The following is a 27,451-nucleotide window of genomic DNA, read 5'->3' on the forward strand; positions in this document are numbered from 1 at the left end:
CTACACCTTCTGTGTTCTGCCTGCTGCCCTACCTGTGAGGTCCACACGGAGCGCCCAGAGAGGCAGCGGTCAGGGCGGTGTGGGCAGCACGGGGGGCCAGCAGCCTCCACCGCCTCCTACCTGTGCAGTCCTGAACAAGATGCCGGGCTGCCTTCCTTTGCAGCTGTAATTACATTTTCCTTGTAAAGGCGGGCAATATTAATACTTGACCTACTTCACAGGCTTTTGTGCGTATGAAATGAGGAAATGTATTTGAAATTGCTTTGTGAACTCCGAGGTGCTGTATGCAGGCAGGGTTTATCAAACGCTTCATAAATGCCAGCTGAATGAAGACCCCAGGCTGGTAGAGCAGTTGACTCGTTCTGAAGCCAGACTGGCTTGGGTTGAGTGAGGCACTTGCCTGTCCGTCCTCCATTCACCAGATGGAGAGCTTCAGTAAGTACTGAGCCCTCGGTGCAACTTCCTCAGCCACACGACAGGCCCCTAGCAGGTGCGCAGCACACAGCGGCTGCTCTCGGAATCTGAGTATTGATAATGAGACCGGTTCTCCGAGTGTGACCCCTGAGCCAATAACATCGGCGTCACTAAGGGCTTGTTAGAAATGTGTCTTCTTGGGCCCTGCACTGGACTTACTGAGCTAGAGTAACTCGGAGGAAGCCCAAGAAACTGCATTTTAACAACCCCTCCAGGAGATCCTGGCCCCTGCTCCAGTTTGAAGTTGCATTAGGACATTGCTGCCTACTCACCGGAGGCACATCACCTGTTGTCTGTGGCCTGTGTGGGCTCAGGTATTGTTTCGAGGCCTTTACCTTCCTGAGCTCATTCACTCTTCTCCACAATCATGCAAAGTAGTTATTACCAGTAGCCCTTGTTTTGCATAGAAGGAAACTGAGGCAGGGAGGTGAAGGAGTGTATTCAGGGTCACACAGTTGGTAAGGGCCGAGCAGGCAACTCTAGCCCCAGAGTCCAGTTTCTTCACCACCTGGACCTGAGAAATTGCTCCTCTAAATCTAGGACTTTGCAAAAAGCAACAGGAAGGAGACTAGGGATATAATGGATAAATGGCGCAGGCCCCAGAGCCCCTGTGGGAGGTATGGAGCTAAAGGTGCCCCTTCCCACTCATGCTCGGGACCCACTGCAACACCAGGGATAAACCATCTTTGGGGGCTTTCTCTCTCTTTCCTTACGTGAGAAGAGTGCCCTAATTCATCTAGGTCGTGATTCTCTCTCCCTCTCCCCATCGCCCACCCCATCGTGCCTCTGCCTGGCTCTGAGTGCCCCAGGTGTGGGCAGCCCCCAGACCCCCAGCTAACTCAGGGGCTGGAGGGCATGGCAGGCATGAGCAGAGAGGTGAAGGCCGGCCAAGTGCTGGGCTGGAGGGAGGAGAGGAACAGTCACCCACTCCCCGCCCCCAGTTCCTTGAGCATCTTTTGCTTTTGAGGGCCTGGCAGTAAAGCCATCCAAAATTTAGAAGATTAAAGATGAAAGAGACCTCAGAGATCCTTTCATCAATGGTGAGACGATAGGAAGAGCTTCTCACTCAGCCCCCACTCAGTAGCTAGTGACTTACTTGCAGGACGAGCAGGGAAGGGAAGGAAGTATGGAACCCTGAGGCAAATGCTACCTGGTTGTGGAGTCTTTTAGAAATACTAATCTTCCTCCCCCCCCACCCCTGAAGTTCACTTCCATCCAGCCTGCTGATGATGTACAGAGGTCTGTTCACACCTGGCTTCCCGGCCCCCACCCTGCTACCTTTCGAGTTACACCTGGGCCTGAGCCAGGGGCCTGGCTAACATCGAAGTTCCCGAGAGGCAGGACACAGGCCCAGGGCTCTCTCAGCCAAAGGCCCAACAAATTGGTGTGGAGCCTGGCACTGCAGGGATACCTTCTGAGGAGGGTAATGTCGATGGGCTCCAAGCCTCCTCCCAAAGAGCAGGGCACCAGGGCATTGGAGACGGACCTCTAGACCAGAGGACAGAGGTGCTGGGGCCACACCCAGGCTGCCCCCCAACTTCCACACAGGAAGTCGAGAGCCCGAGCCCTGGCCCCTGTGCTGCCTCACCCACTGTGGCTCTTGTCCTCGGTTCACCATGGGCACTGAACATCCCAGACTCCCCTGGGGCCCCGACTGAAGTGAGGGGTCTGCAAACTTCAAACAGCACAGGTTTAACCTGTTGCTGTTACAAAGTGTCATTGTCACTACTATGAAAAGAGGCGGAGGAGCAGCCGGAAGAGGAAAAGTGTGTCTTGGAGCGGAAGGGGATGAGTCTGAGGGCAGCAGCTGAAGGGCCCCCAAAACATAAACACAGTGTGAGGGAAACCTGGGGGCTGGGGCCTCCATATTATAATGCCCCCAAAATGTTTCTGAGGCATTCCCGAGAGGAAGGTCCATTGTGGGAAAAGTGATGGAACTTGAGACATCTAGTATACTTTCATCACTGTCTTTACAGAGGTGGTTAGTGACCTGCCCGAGGTCCCAGGGCTGGAAGTGGCAGGTAGGGACTTGACCCCAGGTCCTTAGACTCCAAGTACAGTGCCTTTAGGCACCCTACAGCCCCTTTCCTTCTGAGTTCTCACCAGCTGTGCAGGTATAGGGTGGCTAATGCTGATCAAGTGCTTTCTCTGTGCCCGCACTTCTCAGCCCCCTGACGGTGAGTGAGACTGTGTGTGTGTGTGTGTGTGTGTGTGTGCGCACAGATGTATGTGTATTGAAGGTTGAGGGGGACAGAGCTGCATGGCATCAGAAGGCTCTTTAACAGAGGAGAGAGGCCAGCCTGGAAGGTAAGGAGCTTCTCTCAGGTGCTGTAGTGCTCTCCAGAAAGTATCCGGTGGACATGCGCAGACACGACCATCTGTGGCTGGTCCTTTGGGACCAGCATCTCTGCCGCCGTGTGCCTGCTCCGTCCGTGGGGCCGTGGAACTCTGTTCTCCCTTCACCAGAACCTATCCAGGTAAGTGGGGCCATTCCTCATCCCCGCCCCTCCACATGGACCCACACTGGTTTACAAATCAGAAAGGCACACTATTGGTCTACCGGGAGACCCACAGTGACATCCAACAGTGACTTGGCACCTTTTCTTGTCAAAAGCTGAAGCCTTGTTGGAAAATCAAATTCAAATCAAGTGGCTTGTGGGGTGAATGCAGAAGCCAGGGCAGACAGGGCAAGTGGCAGGTGGAAGGACAGGGCCAGCCAGTCCCCAAGGACATGCGGGCAGCAGACACAGCTGCACCCATGGGCAGAGAGTAACACCAGGCTGGTGCCTGTGGGTTTGGGCAGGTCCCTCCCTACAGTTCTGAGGGATGCACTGGCCCTACAAAGCGGACATTCATCAGGAATGACAGGTGTTGCAGAGGACTTGATGCCTGCCACCAGGGGGACCCTACTGCTGATTTCCTCCTGCCACTTGGAGCTTCCCCACCTGTCCCAAGCCACGCAGGTACATCAGGGAGAGAGAGAAGGCATGGCTTGTTGTTGGGAATGATGATGCTTTGCTGTGCTTGATTGTCCCCTGCTTGGCCCACATCTAATCTTCTCGGGATTGGGAGACCACTTGATGTGCCGCCCAGCAGATGTGAAAGGGCTCTCATGCGCCATGGGCCAGGGGAGTGGAAGTACCACAAGCACCTTTCCCCAGGCCAGCCCCTCTCTTGCTAGATGTATGGCTGAGTGCACCTGTGGCCCCAACACCTCCCCCAGGGGCACTCAATGCCCCCATGCTGGAAAGCCTGGTTCTATTGAGGCTGCTGAGAAGAACTCAAATCAGAGTGCAAGGTCAAAGCCCTGCGTCTCTGTTGTTAGCTGAGCAACAGGAGGCCGCAGTTCAGTACCTCCGAGTCTCAGTTTCTCAGCTTTCATGTGGGCAGAGTGCTGTCCTCCTGCCTCCCCAGCTGAGAGCGTGAACTCAGGTATCTGCACCCGAGGGGACCTAGGGACCAGTGGCTGCTGTTCTAAGCACCATCTAAGATGCCAACGTGGCTAGAGACGTGAGTGACAAAAGGGTGGGCCAGATGATTTGGGGGAAAAGGGGGTTTTGGGGAGAGAGGCTCCAGAGGGGAGGAAGGAGCATGGCATAGAGAAGGGAAGCTGAAACAACCAGCATCCTCTGAGAACCTGGGCAAAAGATTCCTGGCCATGTCTCTGGGGCCTGTCTGTGTTTTAAGGGGTGTTCTGCTAGGGGCTGATGCTGGGACTTTTGCATATTAAAATGCATGCAGGCCACAGGAAAGGGCCTGCTCGTCAGAGCGATGGCATGTCCCAGACTAGGCGCTGAGGGTAGATGGAAAGGCCCAAGAGGGAATAGGGCTGAAACAGTGGTGACCGAGAAAGCAAACATCAGCCGTTTGCCTCCTGGGCCCTGGTGCATGGGAGGCTGTGGAGAGGCAGGTGCTGGAAGAGGCAGCACTTGGCCAACCAGAGTTCTAATCCTGACCTGACTCTGGGGGTGGGGGGCACCCTCAGCCTCTCATGGCCTCAGCTCCCTCGTCAGCTGTGAAATTAGAACTCATGTTCTAGAGGCAGTCTATACAGTGGTCAAGGGCAAGGGCTCTGCTAGGATCTCTACAATGCTCAGTGGCCTCCTGCAAATTACCCAGCATCTCAGCCCTCTGTCTTTCCCCTGTAAAATGAGCGAATAGCCACCCTCACAGGGGTGTGAGGAGAGACTGAGTGGATGCATGTGCGACATGTAGACCAGCACCTGGCAGGGGCTGAGAACACCTGATACCCTCACCACAAGGCCAGTACCCCCAGCAAGCAAACGCCCTCACCAAGTGCTGGCCCTGGAGGGCTGACCAACCAGGAAGGATAGCTTACCTGCGGATGGTCCTGAGCAGGGTGGAGCGGGCCTCATTGTGGAAGGTGATGATGATGCTGGTGGGAGGGAGGTCCCTGCAGTACATCAGCAGGGTGCACCTGGGGAAGAAAAGGCAGGAGACCACTAAGAACTTTGGGGGCAAAGTGGGTGTCAGGGGCTGGAACCAAGAGCATCGTCATGGTCACCAGCACGGACAAATGCCTGGCCTCTGATGGGGCCGCCCTAGCTGCACAGTCCTGGGCAAGACCCTAGGGCCTCACCTGGACCCTCAGTGGGGTGGGGAAGCTCCGAAAATAACTGAAACTTAATTTCCTACCCCCTAGGGGTACATGGGCTTAGAGCCACGTTAAGTCGGGATATAGAACATAAATGTGGGATTCCTTGCATGCCCCAGTTAGTGCCCAGTGGTTCCTGGGGGCCGTACAAACCTGCCCCCAGTCTGTGCCCATCCAGCTGGCAGAGGCTGCACATATTCTGGGCCAGCAGCTCCAGCCCAGCACACCTGACCAACCTCTTGCCCCCAACACTCCCAAATTGGCCATGCTTAAAGAGGCAGAGCCCCCAAACCCTGGCATAAACAATACTCACAAAACCCAGTCTTGAAAAATCACTCATTCCCATGTGTCCAGGATCATTTCATATGACAATTACATCTAGGGTACTTTCAATGTAATACCTTGCTGCAAGTGAAAATTGTAGCCCACTGCCTGAGAATTACTATAATAATGAAGATAAACCTGCCAAGGGAGCTGGTGCCACCAGGGGCTGTCCCTCAGTGAGTCTTTCCTCCTGTTCCTTGCTCTTCGGGGGGCTGTCCAAGTACAAGGAGGGGTATTGAACACAGAAGTAAATAAAAGATGTTTGGTGAATCAAGCATGTCCTCTCTCCCTATTCCATTTCTTCCTAGGCTGTTAAATTAGGGTCCAGACACCCAAGGATGGACTTCAAGGGGACTGTGAGCCCACTGAAATTGTTTGTAAAGCTGTGTATACAAATGTGCATCCCCCGCTCCCCCACCACCTTGGGAAACGGTTCATAGTTTTGTGTAGATTCTCAAAGAAGTCTGTGGCCTAAAATACTTACGAACCTCATTCCCAGGCCAGTGGGCCTGATGTCCCTGTGGCCTCACTGATAATTCTGAACACTTTTATCTATAAGAGCAAAGACTGAATCAGAGAACTTATTCCAAGAAAGGCGGGCTGTTCTGCTCAGCACCTAAGTGCAGGCTGGGCTTGGCTCACCCAGGAGAAGCCGAGAATTAGGAAAGGAAGGCCTCGGGGGAAGACACTGTGGAAAAGGTAAGTCATGAGCTTCAGGCCTTTCTGTGCTCACCCCACAGAGACAGGGTCTCAACACACACTGCCAGCTCCACCTGCAAATAAAACACCCCTGAATCTATCCTCCTCTCTCATCCCCATGGCCCTCCTGCCTCCAGCATCTGCCCCTGCCAGTCATCTGCCCACCACACAGCTCTGCCCAGGCCTTCCTCTGGCTGAAGCCATCCAGTGGCTCCTGATGTGCAAGTCCAAACCCCCCAGCACAGCTTTCAAAACCTTTTGTAATTGCTCCTTAATATAGTTCCATCACTCTCTGCCACTGCTCACACTGTTACTTCCGCATGAAGCAATGTTCTTCTTCCCTTCTCTGCCGGATGAGCTCCTGCACATCCTTCAAGACCCAGAGCAAATGTCCCCTCTGCTGCGAAGCTATTCTATGCTCTCACAGACAGCTAACAATCTGTCCTTTGTGCTCCCATAACTGTGCATATTTCTCTCTTCTAGTACTTCTTGAGATGGGACTGTCTCCCTGACTGTGAGTTGCTTTAGGGAAGAAGGACCCTTGTCCATCTCCCTATCCCTAGAATAGAAATTAAGGATACCAGATGCCCATTCACAGAGAAAGGGAGAAATTCAGAAAATGCATTTCTGGCTCAGCTGATGACTTTGCATTTTATGGTTTTAAAAGGTGTGGTAGCCTGCCTCCCAGACGGCTTCCAGTGATTCTCACCTACTGGCCCTCATGCCTTGTATACCTTTATCCTCCACTGAATCTGGGCTAGACTATATGGCCAATAGAATGTGATGGAAGTGACAGAATGTGAGTTCAAAGGCTAAGTCATAAAAGCACTTCAGGCTCCACCATAACCACTTGGGAGTGAAGCCAGCCCGCATGCAAAGGAACTGAGGCCCACAGCCGGCGCCAAGCTGCCTGCCATATGAGCGAGCCAGCCTGGAAGTGAGTCTGCCAGGTCGGGTCAAGCCCCAGAAGACAGTGGCTCCAAGCCAGAACCACTCAGCCAACATGCTCCGAATTCCTGACCATGAAGATAAATCAACAATTCCTGTTCTTTTAAGCCACTAACTTTTTTTTTTGGGGGGGGGGTAATTTGTTGTACATTAAATAACCATTATGAAAATGGAAGAAAAATGCCTTGAAATGGCCCCCCAATGAGACGGGCCTTGGACTTAGCTATCTCTGGGTGCAGACCTGTGTCTAAGGTGGGAGCAGTAGGGAGGGAGAAGGGCAGGTGGCTGGTCAAGGTAGATGTGGGGGTCCCTTGGTTGGTGTGCTGCCAGGTTCGTGAGGACGCGGAGAGGCATGAAGAGTGGGGTGGGTGGCAATGCTCATGGTCAGCTCCTTTGCAGGATGGCAATAAAGCTGAGGACTTAGAAGGCCAGCACTGCCAGGGCTGTGCCAAGGGTCAGACTCTGGGCACTGTCTTGGAGATGGCTTCCCCTCCACACACTGCAGGGCAATGGGACCCCCCAACCTTTGTGATATAAGTTATTCAGGGAAGGTGGTACTGAGACTTAATGGTTTTGGAGAGCTTTAGGGAACAAGGGACACTTATCCTGCCTTATAGGCATCCAGCCAGGAGACAGGTGTATTCACCAGCAGTGATGCAGCCCATGGGGCTGGAGGAGAGAAGAGGTGGGCATGACTCTACCTGGGAGGTGAAGAAGACTCCCTAGAGAAGGATGAGCTGAATCTCACGGATGGAGGAGACCTGGGCAGATGGAAAATGGGGTACAGCATCCTAGTGGCAGCACAGTTCTGGACCCGCGGGCCGAGTGCCAAGGGAGGCAGCTCGTGGTACCCTGGCCTAAGGGTCTGGACATCACTGACCAGCTGAGGGACCATGGGCAGACCACCCACCTCCTCAGCCTGCTGTGTTCTCATCTATAAGACAGGGCTCTCCTATTCAAGGTTCTCACGGCATCAGTGGTCAAAAGCTTTGATGAGGCCTGGCATTCAGTAAGTATGGTTGACTTGAATGGAATGTCAAATATTCTGCAGCTGAGGCTCAACTCTGTGGCTGGACATCTGAACTTACTTTCTAAGCCTCAATTTCTTCATCTGGAAAGTGGAGACAATCTTTAACTTGTAGACCACTCCCTGAGATTATTAATTGATGCTTGACAAAGAGTAACTCATGTTTAACACCAAGTTCAAATCTGTAGACCCCTCCTCCACTGGGTGGAGCCAGATCTTGCATGGGCTGAAAGGGTGTTTTTGGTGAGTGGTTTGGCCAGTGCAATAGAGAGTGAGGGGTGCTGGGAGGAGGCGAGAGCGAAGGAGGTTGCATCAATGTCAGAGAAAGGAGCCTGTGCTGTGATGTCCATGTGAATTCTGGATCTGCTGCACGCTGGCTGTGTGTGCCCTTGGCTGCATACCTTCCATGAGTCTCAGTGTTGTCACCTCTAGAATGTGAATAGATACCTCCCTTCCGGGCTTATTCTGAAGACCGCAGATACTGCAGGCAAAACACCTTGTGTCTCACAGCTGCTGAGTAAACGGCAGGCAGCTAGCATTATTATCACAACCGAGGCTGAAGCGGCCTCCATGCCATGTCCAGTCAGTACTCCTGAATGAGAACCACAAACTCATAGTTCAGAAAAGGGGTTTTGGAGATGACCCAGTCCAATCTCCTAAGCTGGGTAGAGATTTGGAGCATGCGCAGGTGTGCTCCAGGGCTTCAGCTGCCTCCAGCTTCCTGCGCCCGTAGGACAGAGGCTGTTCCTCCAGGCTAGGCAGGAACCCTGCAAGTGCCACCAGCATGCACAGGCTTTGGGGAGGCCAGGCAGTAGGGCGGTGCTCTGGCCTCAAAGGTACAGGCATCCTGGCTCATGGGACTTGGCACTATCTGCCTTCTGTCCCTGCTCACAGCACCCAGAGTTATCCTGTGTCTTGTCTGTTATGACAGCGTCTGAGAACCTTTACTCCCCAGATGAGGACACTGAGGTTCAGAATCTCGCTCAAGGTCACACACCTACAGAGTGAGCTGAACCCAGATCCTGTGACTTTTCACCTGGTATATGTCCCTAGTGTCCCACTGTGAACTCACCCTACTTAAAGTACAAAAGTTGGAGGGGCCCACCTGCCTGAGCCCTGTGCAACAGCCACCTGCCCTCTGAGGCCGGGGTGGGGGAGTGAAGCCCTGCTTTGGAACGAGCACTGGACATGGCGGCAACAAAGCCAAGGACTGAGAAAAATCCTTAAAACTGGACACAGTGCAGAGAGTCGGCTTTCGGAGAGAGCAATCTAAAAGATTAATCAAACAGCGAGACCTATTAGGGGCATGAGGGGAATGGAAAAGGCTGCCAACACGGAGCTCCGGCGCCGGCAGACGGACCAGAAAGCATGTTTATAATTTATTAAAGACTCAGGGGTTTTACTGGAGACAAAAGCTAGTGAGCAGGAAAGATGGGCATGGGGGTGGGACCAGGAGACAGGACGGGCCCACCACGGACTGTGTTGAAAGACAGACGCCAGCCCCGGGCTGCCATCCTGATTGCCACAGCAGCTCCTGAATAATGCACGCTCCTCTGAGTTGGTTTTCTCCTTTGAAGAAAGATTCTACTAAGACTCTTGATTTCCTCAAGTTCAGCTGGGTCTCAAAGTGCTTCCTGAACCACCTTCTTGAGTGTTCAGTGCTGAGGTTGCTTCCAAGAGAAGGTTCTGAGATGTTAACCCTTGGTCGGAGGTTGGAGCGTCTCCCTCTTTCGTCTCTGCCCATCTCTCCACCAGCCAATCGCTGCTCCCCCACCTGCCCCTGCACCTGAACACCTGCCAACTCGGGCATGTCAGAAACTCACCAAGCGAGGATCACTGTCAGTTATCACAGAAATGTAATGCTGTGCACATGCCTTTCATTTTACTGCACGAGCTCATTAAACGGGCAGCAACCCGTAAACAGTGTTATGATGGTCATCATGCCCACCTTCTCAGTGGGCAGGAGAGGCCCTGGTGGCCTGGGGCGTGCCTGCGGGGCAAGGACCCAGGTCCTCCAACTCCCATACACATCTTCCTCCCATAGCACACCACCCTTCGGGAAGAAAAGACATGGTCGTAAAGTAGAAACATATGGGATTTTATTCTTGAGCATAAAATCAGGAGGGTGTGATGGAGAGGCAGCCTCAATAACTTTGAAGCAGAGAGGAAAGCATAATTATTATTACAAAAATGTCCATGTAAAACAAAGGCACTCTGGCTCTTCTAGAACTGGCAATGGCTCCGAGTCTGAGAAGACGGACTCTGGAAGGGGCTCTGGAGATCCAGAGGGGAGACTGAGGGCAGTTAGATAAAGGGGAAGGTCATGTGGAGATCACACAGCAGGGGGCAGTGGAAATCCCGCAGGCCTGGGTGGGACCCACGCGGTCCCAGGAGCCTGGCAGTGACTTCACTTCTCTCAGCCTTAGTGCCCTGGTTTAGAGGTGAAAACGTCCACTTCAGCCTCCTCCTCGGTGATCCCTACTGCCAGGCACTATCCTGAACCCCCAGCATTTTTAATGCTCACAACAGCCCTGTGGGGGCTCCTGTTCAATGAGTTCACCCGTGAAGAAACTGAGGCTCAGGGAGGTTAAAGCACTCCCTGCAGCTAGCGACCCCAGACCTGCTGGAGGTCCCGTCACCGTGCCACAGCATCACCATGTCGGCACCGTTTCAAGCACCCTACTGTTCCTCAGGTCCACTCGGTGCCCTGAACACCATGTGGGCCCACGTGCTCATGCTCCAATCACCACTTCAAGAGCCGTTTCTACTGAGCTCTGCAACCAGCAGTGGCCCTGACCTGCCCAGAAGGGAGGGACAGGCTGCCACCCCTGACTAGTAACAAGACAGGGACACTGCTGGCTGGGCAGCCACAAGGGACGTGCTCACAGGGGCCTCTGCTTACTGCCCAGATGGAGCCGGAAGAGGTGAGTGGAGGTGGGATTTCCACGAGGCCCCCTTCTAGGGGTGGTTAATGAACAGCTCTCCTACACAGAAAGCCATGCTGTGTCCCTCCGATTCCTGGAGTTCTAGTGCGCTACAGACCTCAGACCTGGGCAGAGGAAATGAACGGGTTATTTCTTCCAAATGTTCCACTTCCCGAACTCCACGGCCACCAAGGCTGAGGGAAACATAAAGTGGGGTAGTTTCCTGGACGAACACTGTCTGTCCCCGAGGGAGGGACCATCTGTGGATTCCCAGATGCAGGGGGGCACACCCCCCCTCCACTTCCACCTGTCTCCCTGTGGCATTGCTCTAGCCCTGAAGAAGCTGGTGAAGACCACTGTCTCCTCCCCTCATTTCCCCTGCCACCAAAACTGGGGTGTGTGTGTGTGTGTGTGTGTGTGTGTGTGTGTGTGTGTGTGTGTAAGAAAGGATGAGAAGGGAATAGCTCTTGGCCCAGTAATCTTCCCAGAATGTCAGTTCCCTGAGGACAGGCACCGTGGGCTTTCTGCCAGCTTTTAGAATCGATTTAGTCCTTAGAGCAGAGAACACCTAATGCATTCCCTGCTCAGCTCTGTCTAAGGAAGCCTGCTCTCAGCTCAGAGGAAAAGGAAGATGCCCAGGAACTGTGAAATGCTGCGTCTGTGACTGGCCTCTAGGAGCAAACTCAACTCTTTAGAAGGGAAAAACACAAGCAGTCTAAAATGTATGACATCTGTAAAATCAGACATTCCTTCCATCTCCTTTCACGGGATATACTGTAAGGCATGCAGTTTTTTTTCCATGTCAATTTCCCTGGGATTTCACATGCAGGTTAATTCGTTCTTCCTCATAAAGACACACTGTTCCTGTTTCTTGCTTCAGTAGCTGCCCTCACTTAGTATAACAGAAATCCTCCATCTCGTAGACACTTAAAATGACAGTGAGATCTGCTATTCCACGGCACTATCATGTTTTGAATTGCTGAACGTGTTATTAAATTCCAGGACACTGGGAGGGCCTGGGGCAGGGACGTGAACTGCACAGGAAGTTGGCCGCACAGGGTGGTGGCAGCCGAGGGCCCCCGATCCCACCTCCTTGTGTGATCTCCCCTGGAGTGTGAGCTGAACCTGGTGACTTGCTTTCCGGGAACAGAACACAGCTAAAGTGATGGGATATCACTTTCACGACTAGGTTACCAAAGACTGTGACATTTTTTTGGCGTGCATGCTTTGGTGAAGCAAGCTGCCAGACCGAGGAGCCCCCACAGCAAGGACCTGAGCGTGGCCTCCAGTCAACAGCCTGTGAGGAACTGAAACCTGCCAACCACCACGTGAGGGGGCTTGGGAGAGGGTCCACTCCAGTCATGCCCTGAGATGCCTGCAGCTCTGTCCAACGCCGTCGTTGCTGCCTGAGAGAGACCCTGAAGTAAAGGACCCACCTGGCCATTCCTCAGTTCCTGACCCACAGACGCTGTGAGATGTTAAACAGCATCATTGGTTTGAGGCGTTAAGTTTGGGGACAATTTGTTATGCAGATAATAAATACAGGCACTCTTAGCTACGAAAAAACCAAAAACCAAAAAACCCTTCAGCAGTACCTTTGGGGTTTGTTCTGCTCTTTACAGATTCAATTCCAAGGTTCCTAATATAAAATATAACACGCAGGAAATTATTTGAATGACTGTCTTCTCGCTTCTCCCATGGATGGTACATACTTAATACCTGTCCACATGCATAGAGAAGTTAACTCACTTCAGACAACGGACATCCTAGGGCTTTATGGCTTAATTCTTTTACAGAAGTCCTGTCAGGGAAGGGCTGACCTACAACAATGTTGTAATAATCATGTCTGGTGTTCCACGGTTTCAAGACTTATCAGAGTCATGACTTTGTAAACTACATAAGTGTCTAATCACTATGTTGTACATCTGAAGCTAATATAACATTACATGACAGCTATAAAACTGTATTTGGAAAATAAATAAATTAAAAACAAACAAAATAACCCAACCTAAAAAGTGGATGGAAGGAAGGAAGAGGGAGAAGGAAGGAAGGAAGGAAGGAAGGAAGGAAGGGAGGAAGGAAGGGAGGGAGGGAGGGAGGGAGGGAGGGAGGGAGGGAGGGGGAGGGAGGGAGGGAGGGAGGAAGGAAGGGAGGGAGGAAGGAAGGGAGGGAGGAAGGAAGGGAGGAAGGAAGGAAGGAAAACAGACCCAGATGGCATCATGGGCATCCTTCCATTCCGTGAACACAGGGAGGGCCGTCCGACAGGGTACTTGGTTGCAGGGTGGACCTATTACATCAACAAACGCATCTCTCTGTATGAACCACCACCATAGTCTTGGCTGAATCTGTCAGACCAGGTCAGGGTCCACAGTCACTTCTTACTCCTCAGAGGACCTTTCTGGATTTCTTAGCCACAGACTTCCAGAAGCATCCGATTTCTAAGAAAGTCTGCATTATGACGATTCTAGGGCACTTCCCCATCAGACCAATTAATTGCAGGCTGCAGATCAGAATGGCGATCCCAGAAGTCAGCTCTGCAAGCCCATTTTCCTGGCAATGTAAGAATGCCCCAGGGATCCTTGCTGACAAACTGGGAGACTAACTAGGGAAGGGGGGCCCTATGATATAGAAGGCCATGTTGTCCAGAATTGCCTAAAGGTTCAGTCTCTGCCACTGTTTCATTTTGCAGCCCACAGCAACAGGAAGACCCTTTTCTCTCTGGCAGCAAACTCCTGGGTTGCCGAAACTCTGGACTAGAAGCGACCGCAGCGATCACCTGGTTAGGCAGTCCCTACACTGTAAGCTGCTGACGCATCTCCCGAAGAAGTCTATGCGTGCTCCGTGGGTTAAGTGTACAAGAGTCAAATAACTTTGCAAATGAAAAAATACTGGGAAAATACCAGATCACTATACCTCTTTTGGTTTTATTTTTTTTTTAAGATTTTATTTATTTATTTTTGAGAGAAGGGAAAGAAAGGAGAGAGGGAAACATCAATGTGTGGTTGCCTCTTGCATGCCCCCTAGTGGGGACCTGGCCTACAACCCAGGCATGTGCTCTGACTGGGAATTGAATGGGTGACCCTTTGGTTTGCAGGCCAGAGCTCAATCCACTGAGCCACACCAGCCAGGGCCAGATTACCTTTCTGGTGACCCACCAGTGCACATTAACTTGTTGAAAGTTCTGAGACTTCTACTGGCCTACTGTTTACCAAGCTTTGACCTCAAAACCTGTCCCCTCTGCTACTCTGACACTTTTTCTTTCCAAGCACACAATCCTTTGCATATAATGGGAACCCAAATATTTATCAAATATAGATTGAGTCAAGCCTAGCATTTACTATCCAACTAAACAGAAGGAGTGGGACACAGGTTTAGGACATGTTGGTTCTGGCTCCCTCCTTCTTTTATAGATGAGGAAACTGAGCCCCAGACAGTGAATTGACCTGCCCAGGGTCACCCTGCTAGTTAGTGGCAGAGCCAAGATCTTCTAGTTCTTGGTATTGAACTTGCTATTTCCTTAAAGCACTCAGGCTTGGGGGGCCCTGTCAGATGGTACAGAGAGGCCGAGAGCCCCAGTCCGCATAGGGTTACTGGCCACCTCGGCCTTCCAGTGCCCTTTTAGTACCCTCTCCCCCCGAAACACACCTGCCGAGTTCCCTATTACTTCTCTATGGTGCTAAACCCAATGGAAACTTTTCAGTCGTTTTTCCTACTTGTCATCTCTGTAACACTTGACATTGAGGCCCATCCATCTTATGAAATGCTTAGTTCTTTTGTTACCAAACAAGAGGTCCAAGGGGGGGCAATATTTGGCCCACCTAGGGATGCCAAATATTGCTACATAACAGGGGCCCCTCCCAAGGACAGAATACTAATATCTACTGGGCTCTTCTGTCCGCCGCCAATTGGAAAGACATCTCTCAATGCCAGAGATTCGTGAGAAGGAAACGAAATGTTTATTTAATGCTATTTAGGCTTAATGCCTCCACCAAAATATCAAAGTCCTTTAGGGTATACACCTACACCCACACAGTGCTCCCTTCTCCCACTGTCTCAACTCCGGGTACCGTAAATCAGGAAAAGAGCACACGTCTGTGTTGCAGGCCGCTGGCACCGTCAGCTGTGTCACCGTGCAGGCAGGATCTCTCTAGTTAATCCAAAGTACTGTGGTACCCTCTCATTGTCCACTGGCAAGAGTTCTTTGTACCCAGTTCCAGTCAAATTCTCTCTTGCTTTCCAGGCCACGCGGCCAAAGGGGGCACCCCAAAGCCGTGTGGGCCTCTTCTACCAAAGCTGCAGGGGTTCGCACTCCACCAAAAGCATGTGGCTTTCTTCTTCACCTGGCTGCAGGGATCTCCATTCTGGCAAAGCTGTGTGATTTTCCCTTTCACCTGGGCAGTTATCCCCTCATTTCCCGGAGCCCATCTTTTCCAAGCTCTCTCGCAGGCTCTTCTCACTCAGGGGCTCAGCCCACATCTTGGGTCCCAGCCACTCCCTTCTCCCTGGCTCAAAACTTGGCCAGAGCTATTTAACATATCTATGAAACCAGTTAAAGGTTATAGATATGTTAAATAATCATTCCAGAGGTTAGCTGCAAAACTGTTGCTATGCAAAACAGCTCTCAATGGCCCTGTTCCATGTGTCCCTTCCCCCCCAACTCACACCTGTGGTGGGGGGGAAGGGTGAGGACATCTTATATGTCTCTCCAATATTCCTATACACTTTGAATTCTGGGCACCATTCCAAATCTTTTTGGGGGGCCTCCCCTGGCTGCACCCTGTATCACTTTCCCCCTGGCTTTGGTGAAATCACCCTGGGAGCATGGCTATCCTCTTCTTGGGCTGTTTCCTCTTGGTTTTCCTTTTCTTTCCCTCACCTGAAATTCTCTTTCAGTCTCAAAAAAGACTCTTCTATGCCATCCTCTTCTCAGTCGTCCCTCTCTTTGAATTATCTAAGTTGTTTTCAAGGCTTCAGTTTCCCATCTGTTTGCTAACAACCACGACCCTAACCCCAGTCCCGACAAGCAGCTTCCCTTGCATGTCCCCCTGCCGTGACCTCTTCACCACCCTTTATCTCCCACATACAGGCCAAGCCTGATGCCCCCTTCCTGTTCCCCACCTCACCACCTACTGTGTGTCCAAACCCAAGAGGTACTCTCAGTGCTGCCCCTCCCTCCCCCACACCCAGTCTAATTAAACCTGGTCCTGTTGATCCTTCGTCCATAACTCTGATCAGGATGTTTTGGCCCATTCCCATCACGTTGTCAGGGATTACTGCAGCAGCTTCTAGCTGGCTTTATTCCCTTCCAATCTATCCCGCACGCTGCAGCTGGGATGATCTTTCCAAACTGCAAATCTTTCACGCCTGTCAGCACCGCCCAAATTTCTCACAAAATAAAGTTCAAAGCCCCAAGCACGGCTTATCGTCCCCTGACCCAGCACCACTTCCGACTCCTCTCTTTACACCCTCCGCGTTCCAGCCAGGTTCTGACCTGCTTTCTCCCTCCAGACCTGTGCAGGCACCGCCTCCCTCCCCTCTGTCTGAAACGCACTCTCCTCTCTTCCAAGGCTGGGCTACTTTCTCCTCTTCTAACCCTAGCTGGGAAATTATTTCCCCTAGGAAGCATTTCCTGATCTCCCAAGACTTTTCCAAAGGACTCCCCTAGGACCCTGCATTCACCTCATCTCTGAGAGTTACCACCAAGTCTGGTGAATTTACATTTCTTTCTCCTCTGCTGTTCGTTGCAGTGAAGGCACGTCACTGTAGCCTTCTTTGTGGCTGCATCCTCAGTTAGCACCGAGCACGGTGACTAAGCTCAACAGACACACAGCAAGTGTCTAAAGAACGAGTGAGGGAGCAAGCGGGTGAGGCTTCCATGGGGGCAAAGCCACAGGAGAAAATGTCCCCTGCTAACTTACGGTGACACCAACTCAAGAGAGCTGCAGAGCTGTGAGCTGAGTGAGGTGCCAAAGTCAGTCATGCAGAGAAGAAAGGCCAAACAATTCACCAAAATTGAAGTTGGAGTATGAAGTCACGGCAGCAAGAATGGGGCCTGGGGTAAAGGCCGCCCCGGGAGACATCTGGGGGAGTCAGATGGTGCTCCCAAACAGCTCTGACCCATTCTGTGTTGCACTGGAAATATTCAACTGTGCTGAATGGCTGGGATGTTCCTCTCATATACCACAGTCCTAGGGATGATACCGGATGCTTCCTCAGTAGGATGAGAGAGACAGAATCCTATCCGATAGGACCATGGGCTATGGCTCAGCACTGCCTGCCCAGATTTGCTCTGTCCAATCCGGTGTCACCAGATACAGCAGTTGCTGAGCACCTGGGCTGTGTCTAGTTGGAATGGAGATATGCAGTGAGTGAGAAATATACGCAAAAGTGCAAGGGCTTCGTACAAAACAGAATGTAGAAGATTTAGTATTGTTTTTACACTGCTTACAGGTTGGAATGATACTATTTGAGTATATTGGGTTAAATAAAATATATTATTGAAATTAACTTCCCTTATTTCTTTCACTTTTAACAATGTGTCTGCTGGAAATTTTTTAATTGCATATGAGGCTCACATCAATTTCTATTGGACACTGTGGTCCTAAGTCATTCCTAAGCCTTAAAATTCCTAATTCCTAAGCCAATTTAAAATTTCAACATTAGTGTCAGACACTGGTTTCTAGTAATAGATGTTGGGTTCTTTTGTATAAGTAGAATGAAATGCAAAAATTATAGACACCATTGCTTGCAACATTTTACTCTGCAGAAAAGAATATATTATAAAAACCCCATCATCTGGTATCATCATTATTTTATAAAAGGAAGGGTATTTAAACACCAGCAAAGGAAGCCATCACAGAACAGTTGAAAACCCTTTGATTGTAAATGTTAGCTTTGAGAAAACCTCCCTGTGGTCTTCCCCAACCCCATCAATCAGATGGGCACCAACTCAGAACCAGCACCCAGGGTTTGTTCCCCTAAATTATGATGAGCCTGTGTCTGACCGCCCTCTGCCGACAGCATGGACTCTGAACCCAGGACGGGCCATCTCCTCTCTCTGTTCTGGAACCAGCAGCCCCAACTCTGTCCTTGGTGTCACTGATGCTAGCGAGTCAATGTGCCTTTTCCCGTCTACTGCCCCAGATTTCCTCAGGCTCCTCGGCTGCCCACGTGTCCGGTCCGGGCTCCCTCCGGACTTGCAGAGCACAGACAGCTGCATGCACGGAGACTGCCTAGAAATGACCATTGCTTTAGTCTATGCCTTTGTTTTTCCAGAAAACTAGCTTTGGTCTTTTCTGGGGACCAGCCCCTTCCAGGTGAGGGGGGGACATTGAGTTTTGGTGAAGACTGTGGAGGCGGCAGTGCCTTCTCTCCAGGAAGATCAGCCGCCCTCAGGAGGCTGCACAGAGGGTTCTCTGGGGGGCACCACCAGGACCTGTGTTAGGTGGTAGCTTACACCTAACCTGTGTAAGCACCCCCCAGATGGCTGCTATGCATGTGTGTGCACATGTGTGCACACACATGCACAGGGGAGAGTGTTTTCCAAAGGCAAATGCTGAGTCTAACTGGGCCCCAAGTATGGAGGTGCGCCAAGGCTTATTTTTCAAACATTTTCTGAGAAAGATCCCTCAGTGTCTGAGACCAGGGCGCCTTCAATTCTTATTTTAGCCCTGCTTGAATCATATTCCACAGGGGCAATAATAGATAACATTTATTGAACCCTCGCTGTGTCTCAGGCATTCGTCAAGAGCTTTAAATCTGCACAGTACTTCTCGGAGGTAAGTGTTGCAATTCCTTCTCTCTTGTTGGGGAGAAGCCTGGGGAGGTCACAGTCAGTGAGCAGCAGAACCTCGGCATGAAACCAGACGGTCTGGCTCCCGACTCGGTGCTCTCACACGTTCCACTAGAATAACCTTTGATGGTCAGCCAACTCACTGGCTCACAAACCTTTATTTCATACTGACCTTTCTCTCTGTCTTTGGTCTTGAAGACCTCATCCTGGAAGGTTCTGGAAAGACAGAAAATCACAACTCTTGGCTTCCCGTCAGCTGCTACAGAATGACTGTGTCTCCTTGACAGTCCCTGAGCAACCTCCTGATATCTTTCAGACCTCCCAGCTAAAAGATTACAGAAGAGTCATTCCTTCCTTTCGCCTGTTGGGTGAAAAGTTCCTCAAACTGAAGGAGCTGAGATAAGCCTTGTAGCTTAGTGACTCCAGGGATGCAACCACACTGAGCACACCAAGTTCAGGAACAGGCTGATTGAGGGCCAAGTGTCCCACACGTCTGTCTTTTCTTCAGGACACACACAGTGGTGTGCCCCTCTGGAAGGTCCGAGTGGGACGAAAAAAGCAAAGGCCCCTCACACCTTCCTGCACCCTTCTGGTCAGGAAGGGTGGACTCACTAGTCCACCCCGAGTCAGTCCTGCGTGCAGGTCGGCGGCCGCTGCCACCTCCTTCTGGTCTCACTCCCATCAGGCCAACATCCATTTCCCACACTAACCTTCACAACACACTGCTTCACACCTGTAGCTCTATCTGCCGTAGTTACCTGAAGCTGAACCCTGACTGCATCTCAAGGCCTGCGCCATCAGGGGAGGCCTCAGCCCCGCCACGCTGTTCCCTAGCCTGAGCCTGCTGTCCCTGCAAACCCTCGTTCCTGCCCTAAGTCACAACCTCCATGCACCTCCCGTCCTGCCAGCTTCCTTTCTAGGGCTGCCTACATTGTAACTGCTCTGCAATGTTTGGCCCAAGTGGCTTCCTCCACTGCGCTTCTCCGGGGCTGCCTGCGGTGACACCCCTTTCTGCATGGCTGCGCTGTCTTCCCTGCGGATAGGGGCCACTTTCCACCTTTCAGTTCCTCTGGACGAGTTACTCAGCTGACTGGAGTCAATTTCCTCATCTCTAAAACCAGGATCACAGCAAATCTGTTGTGAAGATTAACCGAGAGAACGTATATAAGGTGCCTACCACATGTCAGGGAGATAGTTTGATCAATAAATGTTGGCTGATTATGGTCTTGGATTTATGTGTTAACACGGAGAATTCTTCGCTGAGTGAAGGTGGTTTTAAATTTCCCGTGATTTGATTTTCTCACTCAGTTCTGAGGATTCATTCCCATATGTACACTCCCAAACCCTGATGTTTTCAGAAGGTAGTTTGGGAATAACTCTAGTGAGGTGCTTTTTGAGTCCAGGTCGACTCAGCGGACACTGGTGAGGAGTCCGAGTGCCAGGCTCTGGGCGGGGCTCTGGAGGGAGGCAACATGGTCAGTCAGCGTCCCTGCCCCCAGTCACGCAAGGTCTCGGAGGGGGGAGGCAAAGCAAACTGATGCCTGCAGTGTGGGGCATAGGTTCAGCTGAGAGATGAACATGGGAGTGAGGAGCAGTTACCTAACTTAGCCGGGGCAGGCAGGATGTCTTCCTGGAGATGCAAGGGCCTGCGCTGAGAGAGCAGCAAGGAAGAGGAGACATGAACCCTTAGGTACCAACAGGCAGCAGCAAAACCTGGACCTGGCTGGGGTGGACGTACCTTCAGGCGAGGGGCGAACCCATAGCGTGGAAGGGCTGGAGGTGAGGAGTGATGTGTCTGCACTGGGAAAGCTCCCACGGAGAAGGTGTGGAGCACACACTCACGTGGGGTCAGAGCCAACTAGGAGGGCAGCTGGGGGCTGCTGCAGTCACCCAGGTCAGAGGGGACAGCAGATGTGTGTGGCAGCGAGGTCAAGGGTCAAGAGCTATCTGGGAGGCAGACTCAACAAAATGAGGGTGAGAGACGAGTAGGACTCCAAAGATCTGGGCTTACATCAAAGGGTGGACAGCAGGGCCTGCACTGTGAGGCAGGTGAGAGTGACATGGGTGCCTGTCATCTCAAGAGGTGGTCTGGGCAGGCTCAGAGGGACTCAAGTAAGGAATACATGGCATGTCTGTATTCTGTAGGACGGATCAAGGAGAGACGGGGAGGAGTGGGGAAGCAGGTGAAGGATGGAACGATGCCTGCTCTGGCTAGCTTCAAGGTCATTGCGAGGGTCAGCTGAGGGCGGAAGGTGAGAGCTGTATGGATACAACAGCCTCCGATCAAATGTAAGAGTCTCCTTGTTAGACCAGAAACACTGCGGACAACCACAAGGGGCATTTGCTGATCTCGCTTCTTGCTAGTGCAGCTGGAACCCGGCTGTCTCCGTGACTCCACGGGTCCCTCAGCCAAGTCCTCCTCCTGTCACATCGCACAGTCTTCTTAGTTTTGCAGCCGCCTCGGGCCCTGCTGAGCTGATCGCATCGCTCCTTCCCACTGTCTGTCACCTCCACCAGCCTCCCTGCCACCGCTTCTTCCACCCACAGCTGTCATCGCCTCTCTGCTCTTTTCATCTCCTGTCAACACATTTGTACTTCCTGGCCCCCGGCCCTTAAATCACTCTCCCTCCTGCCCTTGCCTTCTATCTCCGGCATCTTACAAGTACAAGCTTCAGCAGACCAGGCATCACAACCGCCTCGTTGCTTACTTTGCCTTCTGGTTTTTAAAGTAAGTTGGGCATTCAGGCATGTCAGGTGCTCGGTGCTTGGTGCCAGGAGCCGGTGCTGAGGCAGGAAGCTCTCTGCCCGTGTTCCCTCCAACCCTGCCCCACCTCACTCCTGGAGCGCAGCCCAGCTCAAAGGTGGGGGACAGGGCTAAGCCAGGACCTCTCCAGCCTCATTCCCGCCACCCCTTTCTCCTTTGGAGCTTCCCCCTCTCTGCCCTGCCTCTCAGACCTGCTTTTACCCACAGCTGGGAAGCAGTGAGGAGGAGATCACAGGGCCTGCGTGCTAATGCTGATCCTAACGTGAATAACCATTTGACTAACTCATCGCCACAGCCACAGTCACCCAGTGTCACTAGAGGACTAAGACTGCGCCAGCCTCTGACGTGGACTGTGGGTTTGCTCACCCTCCCAGCAACCCATGTCATTCCCATGAGGCTCAGGGACACAAGAACCAGCTAGTAGCTGGTGGAGGTGCCTTACATTGCAGCTCGCACAGCTAGGTGCCCTGTTAACCAATTAGCTTGCCTGGGCCTCGGCTTCCTCCCTGGTGAAACAGTGATAGTGGGGATGACCCGTCTGAGGACATCATGTGAGAGGGATGTAAGTGCACTCTTGGAAAGTCTCCCATAATTATCAGGTGTATCAGAGGTGATTATTCCTATGCAAGGTCATCCTGGAACAGTCAGCCATTTACTCAGGAATCGCGCCAGAGCCCTGAGCCGCCTTGGGGTTTCCCGCGCTGCTTCTGCAGGCCCCCTCTCTTCCAGCAGGAGAGCCCGTGGGGTGTATCACAGCACCCAAGGGTTCTTCACGGCCCTGGGGGAGACGGGAACTGACCGTGATGGTGCTCTGTGTTTTAAAGGGGCAGCGTCCATCTGTTCCCACTCCGGTTTCTAGGCTGAAGAAAGTGAGCAGTCACCTGTTCGCAGCCAGGCTGCCACGCACGTGATGTGCCAACTCCTAGGCAAGCCGCTTGCTGTTTCACGTTTAGTAGATCCTGGGCCTTCAGATGAGCTCAGTGACGGTGTGACACCAGCTTTTGTGTGTGTCTTAAGCTGGGAGCAGGCCTGGTGACCTCTGCCAGGTGGAAGGCACGGGGAGAGGCTGTGGTGGGGGCGGCAGCCGGGGGCACAGGAAAGGCTGCATAAGGAAGTGGACGAGGCAGCAGTGAGACAGGGTGGCTCTGATGGCTCGGCAGGTCCTGTGTCCCGCAGGGAAGAGGAGTGTGTGAGGAGAAAGACTAATCCGGGGCTGTAGGGGAGGGGAGCTGCTGCCGGGCTGCAGGAGTCGCGCATCTGGAAACAGCTTCCAATCCGATTCCGTTCCTAAGTCAGTTCCCGCACATCCTTCCCCGCGGAAGCATCTTCAACCGGCAGACAGAGCTGGACGTGACCTTAATAACCATCTCTGAGCTACTTCTCTCTTCTAACAGGGACAAACGGACATGAGATCACTGAAGGGTCGGGCAGTATCCTAGATAGGAAGCAGGTCTTCCCAGGTTTGGGCTAGTAGCCCTGCTCCGCAAGCCTTTAATCACACTGCCAAGATGCAGGACAAAATGAGAATAATCGGAGGAGAAAATAGACTAAAAGTCGGGCTTTGTGCTTGGTGCCTGGGCAAAGGGCCCGGGAAGATGAACAAAAAAGGGGCGTAAACCTTGATTGGGTATTCAAGTGGCCAATGAACTTATGAAAGGCTAATTTAAACCACAATAAGATACCACCACTCAGCCTCTAAAAAGGCTAAAATGGGAAAGACAGACAATAGCAAGGGACTGATAACAAAGCAGAGGAGCAGCTGGAACTCTCCTACCCTGCGGGGGTGGCTGGGACTGGGTAAAACCACTCCCTCAGATGTTTGACAGGACCTCCAAAAGCTCCCAGGGACACACCCTAGAGACACACACATACCTGTTCACTGAAAGACAAGCATGAGAAAGACTGGCATGAAAGACAAGCAAGAGCTCTGCTCTTAAGAGCCCCACTCTGGAAAAACCCCACATGTGCATTAAAAGCAGACTAGGTCCTTAAATTGTAATATAGTCACTGAAAGGAGTACTATACAGCAACAAGAAAGAACATACTGTCTTGCAAAATTGTGGCTGGATTTCATAAATATAACTTGAGGCAAAACAGACACACAAGAGCACATACTGTGTAACTGCATTTGTGGGAAGTTCAACAAGAAGCGACACATTTGAGGTTTGCACTGTTACCTGTGCTGGGGAATAGGGGCAGGGGCACAAGGGTGGCTGCTGGCAAACTAACAGTCTTCTTGCCCTTGAACAAGGTGCTTAATGCAGGAACATGGCTGTGTTCTCTTTGGACAAATCTTTGAGCTGTCCACATTTGGTGCTTGAACTTTTCTGTAAGAATATGATACTTTCATACAAAGTTTACTTAAGAAAAGATAAAGAGAGATTCTGGTCGTGAGGCATATTTTGGTCTCACAGCAATATTTCAAAAGCCTCAGACCTGGAAGAATTCAACACAGCTCATCAAGTAGTCAAGGAGCAAAACCAAACCCAACTGTGCCTTCTGCTCCCCTTAGACCCCCAGCTACCCTGGAAACCCACAGCACAACCAAGAACATCCCAGAATGCCGAGTGCAAATCCAGGGTCTCCTCCTGCACCTTCCACCGTCTTCTGTGCATATCCCCCAATTTTTTTAAAAAGATAATTTAGAGAAAGAAGAAATGATACCATATTCTCCTTGGCATTACTGGCCCTGAGTGCATGGGGCTCATTTTCAAAGCTAGCTCAGGGGAACATTCTTTCTTGGGTGGCCCACAGGTGAGAAGGTACTGGTAGCCTGTGGAGGGCACGGGGGCAGTTCCCAGTCACTGGCTGGGGGGAGTTGCCCACTTGGGGAATATAAGTCCCATGAGAGCAAGAGTTCAGAGTGCTTGTTTACTGATACAGCGCTAATAGCCTTATATTCACTAGTCTTCAGGATGAATTTTCATGGGAATTATTTAATTCCAAATCAGTTTCCCATCCTGGGCAGTGAACATACTTCACTATCTCTTTCCACATCGTCCTGTTGCCTCTTTCCTCAGGCAATCCGTACGTAAGGAGGCAAACCCAGGGAGGAAGAAGAGAAATCTGCCCCCAGAACGAAGGCCATTTAGCACCTTCCAAAGGCACACAGGTTCTTCTTGGATTACATGCCCATTAGAACTTGGCCTTGGTGATAGATCCCCAGAAAAATGACTGACCCGGTTAGCTCATTGATCTATGTTATATCTGTGCCCCCAATCAGAGCTAGAAGTATCCAACTACCCTAATTGGGAGACTCAGAATTGTCATGTGTCACCTCTTCTCCTTGTCCCATAGGCACAAGTCAAACACACACACACACTCTCCCTCACTCAGTGGACTTGGACAAAACAGGGACTTCATGTTTGTGACAGAATTATAATATATATAAAATCTGAAAACTTGTTTTTGTGTTTCAGCCAAGCATTGACTACCTGTGTGACCTTGGGCGAGTCCCTTAACCTCTCTGAGCCTGAATTTCCTTATCTAGGTCTATGCTTAATCCGCTAGTAGTCTCTTCTTTTGCCTGAGTCTCTACGACTAGTACTAGTGCTCAGTCCTGAAACGCAGCACTTCGTTTGGGGGTGGAGGGCAGACCTTTTCTAGGTTCCCACCAGTCCTTTTCCCTGAGGACCAATTCTTGCTTCTCATCCCTTCCACCACACCTGAGAACAGACTCCCCAAGGTAAGACCCACATCTCCATCTTGAGGATGCCAATGACTAAAAGCCAAGATCCCACATTATTGCCTACCCACTAGGGTAGCACCCAGTTCAAGCCAAGCTAGTACTATGCTGTTGCCCACTCTTCTCTTGTGGGAGCAGGGACATCACTGCCACCTGGCACAGTTCTGCTCAGTCCTACCTTTGTCCCCATCCCTTGGCTCCCAGAATGTGGTGCTGGCCAGGAGTGTGTTACTTAGGGCATCTCTCAGAGTTGTCATGGTGACGAGGCAATGACAGCATGAAAGTCAAAGCAATCCAATGTCTACTGAGTTAATGCTAAGCTCCTGATCCTGAATTCAAGACTTTGCCACAACATGACCCCAATGTTTCCTTCCAGGAATGTTTTCCTCCACTCCCTCCACTCCATCATCCCACAGTCCAAGGAAGCTGGGCTGACTCCTACAAGATGCTGGCTTTCCACTCCCCTGTCTTTGGCTGTGCCGTTCTCTCAACTGGGGATGCTGACCACTGGCGGAAATCCTACCTGTCTCCCTGGGCACCCTAGGCCCAGCCCAGATGCAATCTCCGACAAGCCTCTGCCTCCAGTCCATGTGCAGAGTCCTTCTCCATAGGCCCACCCAATGTTCTGTCTCTTTTACAGGAAAGCTCCTGACTCTTGTAGTTTGCTACATGGCCAAGACAGGAAGAGCTACACCCAAATCGGGGACAGGGCAAGAGACGGGGGGTGCTTGGAAACTGAGGGCAGGAAGTCTGTGCATTAACTCCAGAATCAAGGATATGGCCTCAGGGTGATCCACATGTGAGCATCAGGAATCAGTATTGTGTACATGTCCCTCACAAGACCACAGGCTCCTGGGAGTGGGGACCCATTCCTAGCACAGAGCTTGTCATGTCGTTAGTGCTTCATAAATGTTTTAAGCAGATGAATGAGCACATGATAGGAAAATGAATAAATGAATGAATGAGGTGCGCCATGCAATGTCAAAGTTGGTGGGAATTAACTAGGAAACAACGTGTGAGAAAACATTAATTAGTAAGGCAGTTTGCCTAGATGAATTCTCATCAGCATGTCTCCTTGACTGGTTCCCTTTCAAAAGCTGAGGAGCTGCCTCTTTGAGAAATCTGTCTGAAATGCACAGAGCAAACACTGGCAGGAGGGACAGTACTCAAGGACCCAGGGGACTGGGAGTAAAAGGAATCCTGGCCCAGAGGCACCTGCTCTCTCAGCCTCTGTGGTCTTTCTTCCCCCCACCCTGGTGAGGACCCGTTCCATGGCCCTGGTGGCACTTGAACAGCTGCCCAGGGCAGCAGACACAGATCTCCAGGACGTTCAGAAACTGCCTGCTGCCCCCTTCCAAAGCTCCCTGAAAGTCTAAGATGTTCTGCTGTGAAGTGCACTCAGCACCACTGTCAACAGGCTCACAAACTCCTGTATTGAAAAATGATGCACAGGAGGGACCAAGGTACAGCAGATGGGAGCTTGTTTGCAAAAGCTAAGTGTCTGTGATGGGCTGCCCCTCCCCTCCCCGCCGCCTTGATGTGGAATCACCAACTCTGTGTGCTGAGCTGGTGGAATAGCCTTGACTCTGAGGCAGTATGAACATTTTTTATGCTTAGCCATTCCAGCCGTAAAGAATTTTATCCTATTACTGCTAAGTGACGAGTACAAGGAGAGAAATGATGATGATCTTTGGCAGTCATTCCAACTGAGTAAATATGAGGAAGGAGAAATGCGAGCCGAGACTGGGCTACTGACCCCTCATTCCCTAGGATGAAAGGAGCAAAGGAAAAAAGTGCTCCTGATGAGATGTGTCGAAGTGTGGAATTTTCCCTCTAGGCAAGTGATAGGCATCCCACTGTCTGAACCGTTTAGCATGGCGCTGGGCACTGGACGAAGGCCTGGAGAATGTGCGGAGGGGAACGATCTTACTGGGCCAGGAGGAGGTGACCTAATGGGGTTTTCCAGCTCTAACTCCTTCCAGCTCATGGCTCCTGGGCCCAGTCCGCCCTGCTACCCAGTCCCCTGAAATCAAAGTAACCCCACAATAAGTGTTGCTGGATGGCAGTGAAAACATGTATTTGTGTCATCAAAATATTCCCCCCTTTCTAGAAAGGTGAGCCCCCATTTAAGGGCCTCTCAACTGCCAGATGTTCTATGTGCTCCTTGGATGATGGCAAATCCAGCTGTTGTCACTGGGA

At 51.5% G+C, this 27,451-nt stretch overlaps 1 protein-coding gene across 1 annotated transcript in view; it reads right to left on the reverse strand.

Moving 5' to 3' along the window:
* Positions 1 to 27,451, reverse strand: part of GALNT14 (polypeptide N-acetylgalactosaminyltransferase 14) — a 191,244-nt gene that overhangs the window by 40,418 nt on the left and 123,375 nt on the right. The window contains exon 3 of the mRNA XM_053667053.1: positions 4,814 to 4,912. Coding sequence (XP_053523028.1) covers positions 4,814 to 4,912 — 99 coding nt within the window. The remainder of the gene's footprint in view (positions 1 to 4,813; positions 4,913 to 27,451) is intronic.

The sequence above is a fragment of the Artibeus jamaicensis genome, unplaced genomic scaffold (genome assembly GCF_021234435.1).
Source record: "Artibeus jamaicensis isolate MK-2021 breed Jamaican fruit bat unplaced genomic scaffold, CSHL_Jam_final contig_465, whole genome shotgun sequence".
In the NCBI taxonomy this organism is placed as follows: domain Eukaryota; kingdom Metazoa; phylum Chordata; class Mammalia; order Chiroptera; family Phyllostomidae; genus Artibeus; species Artibeus jamaicensis.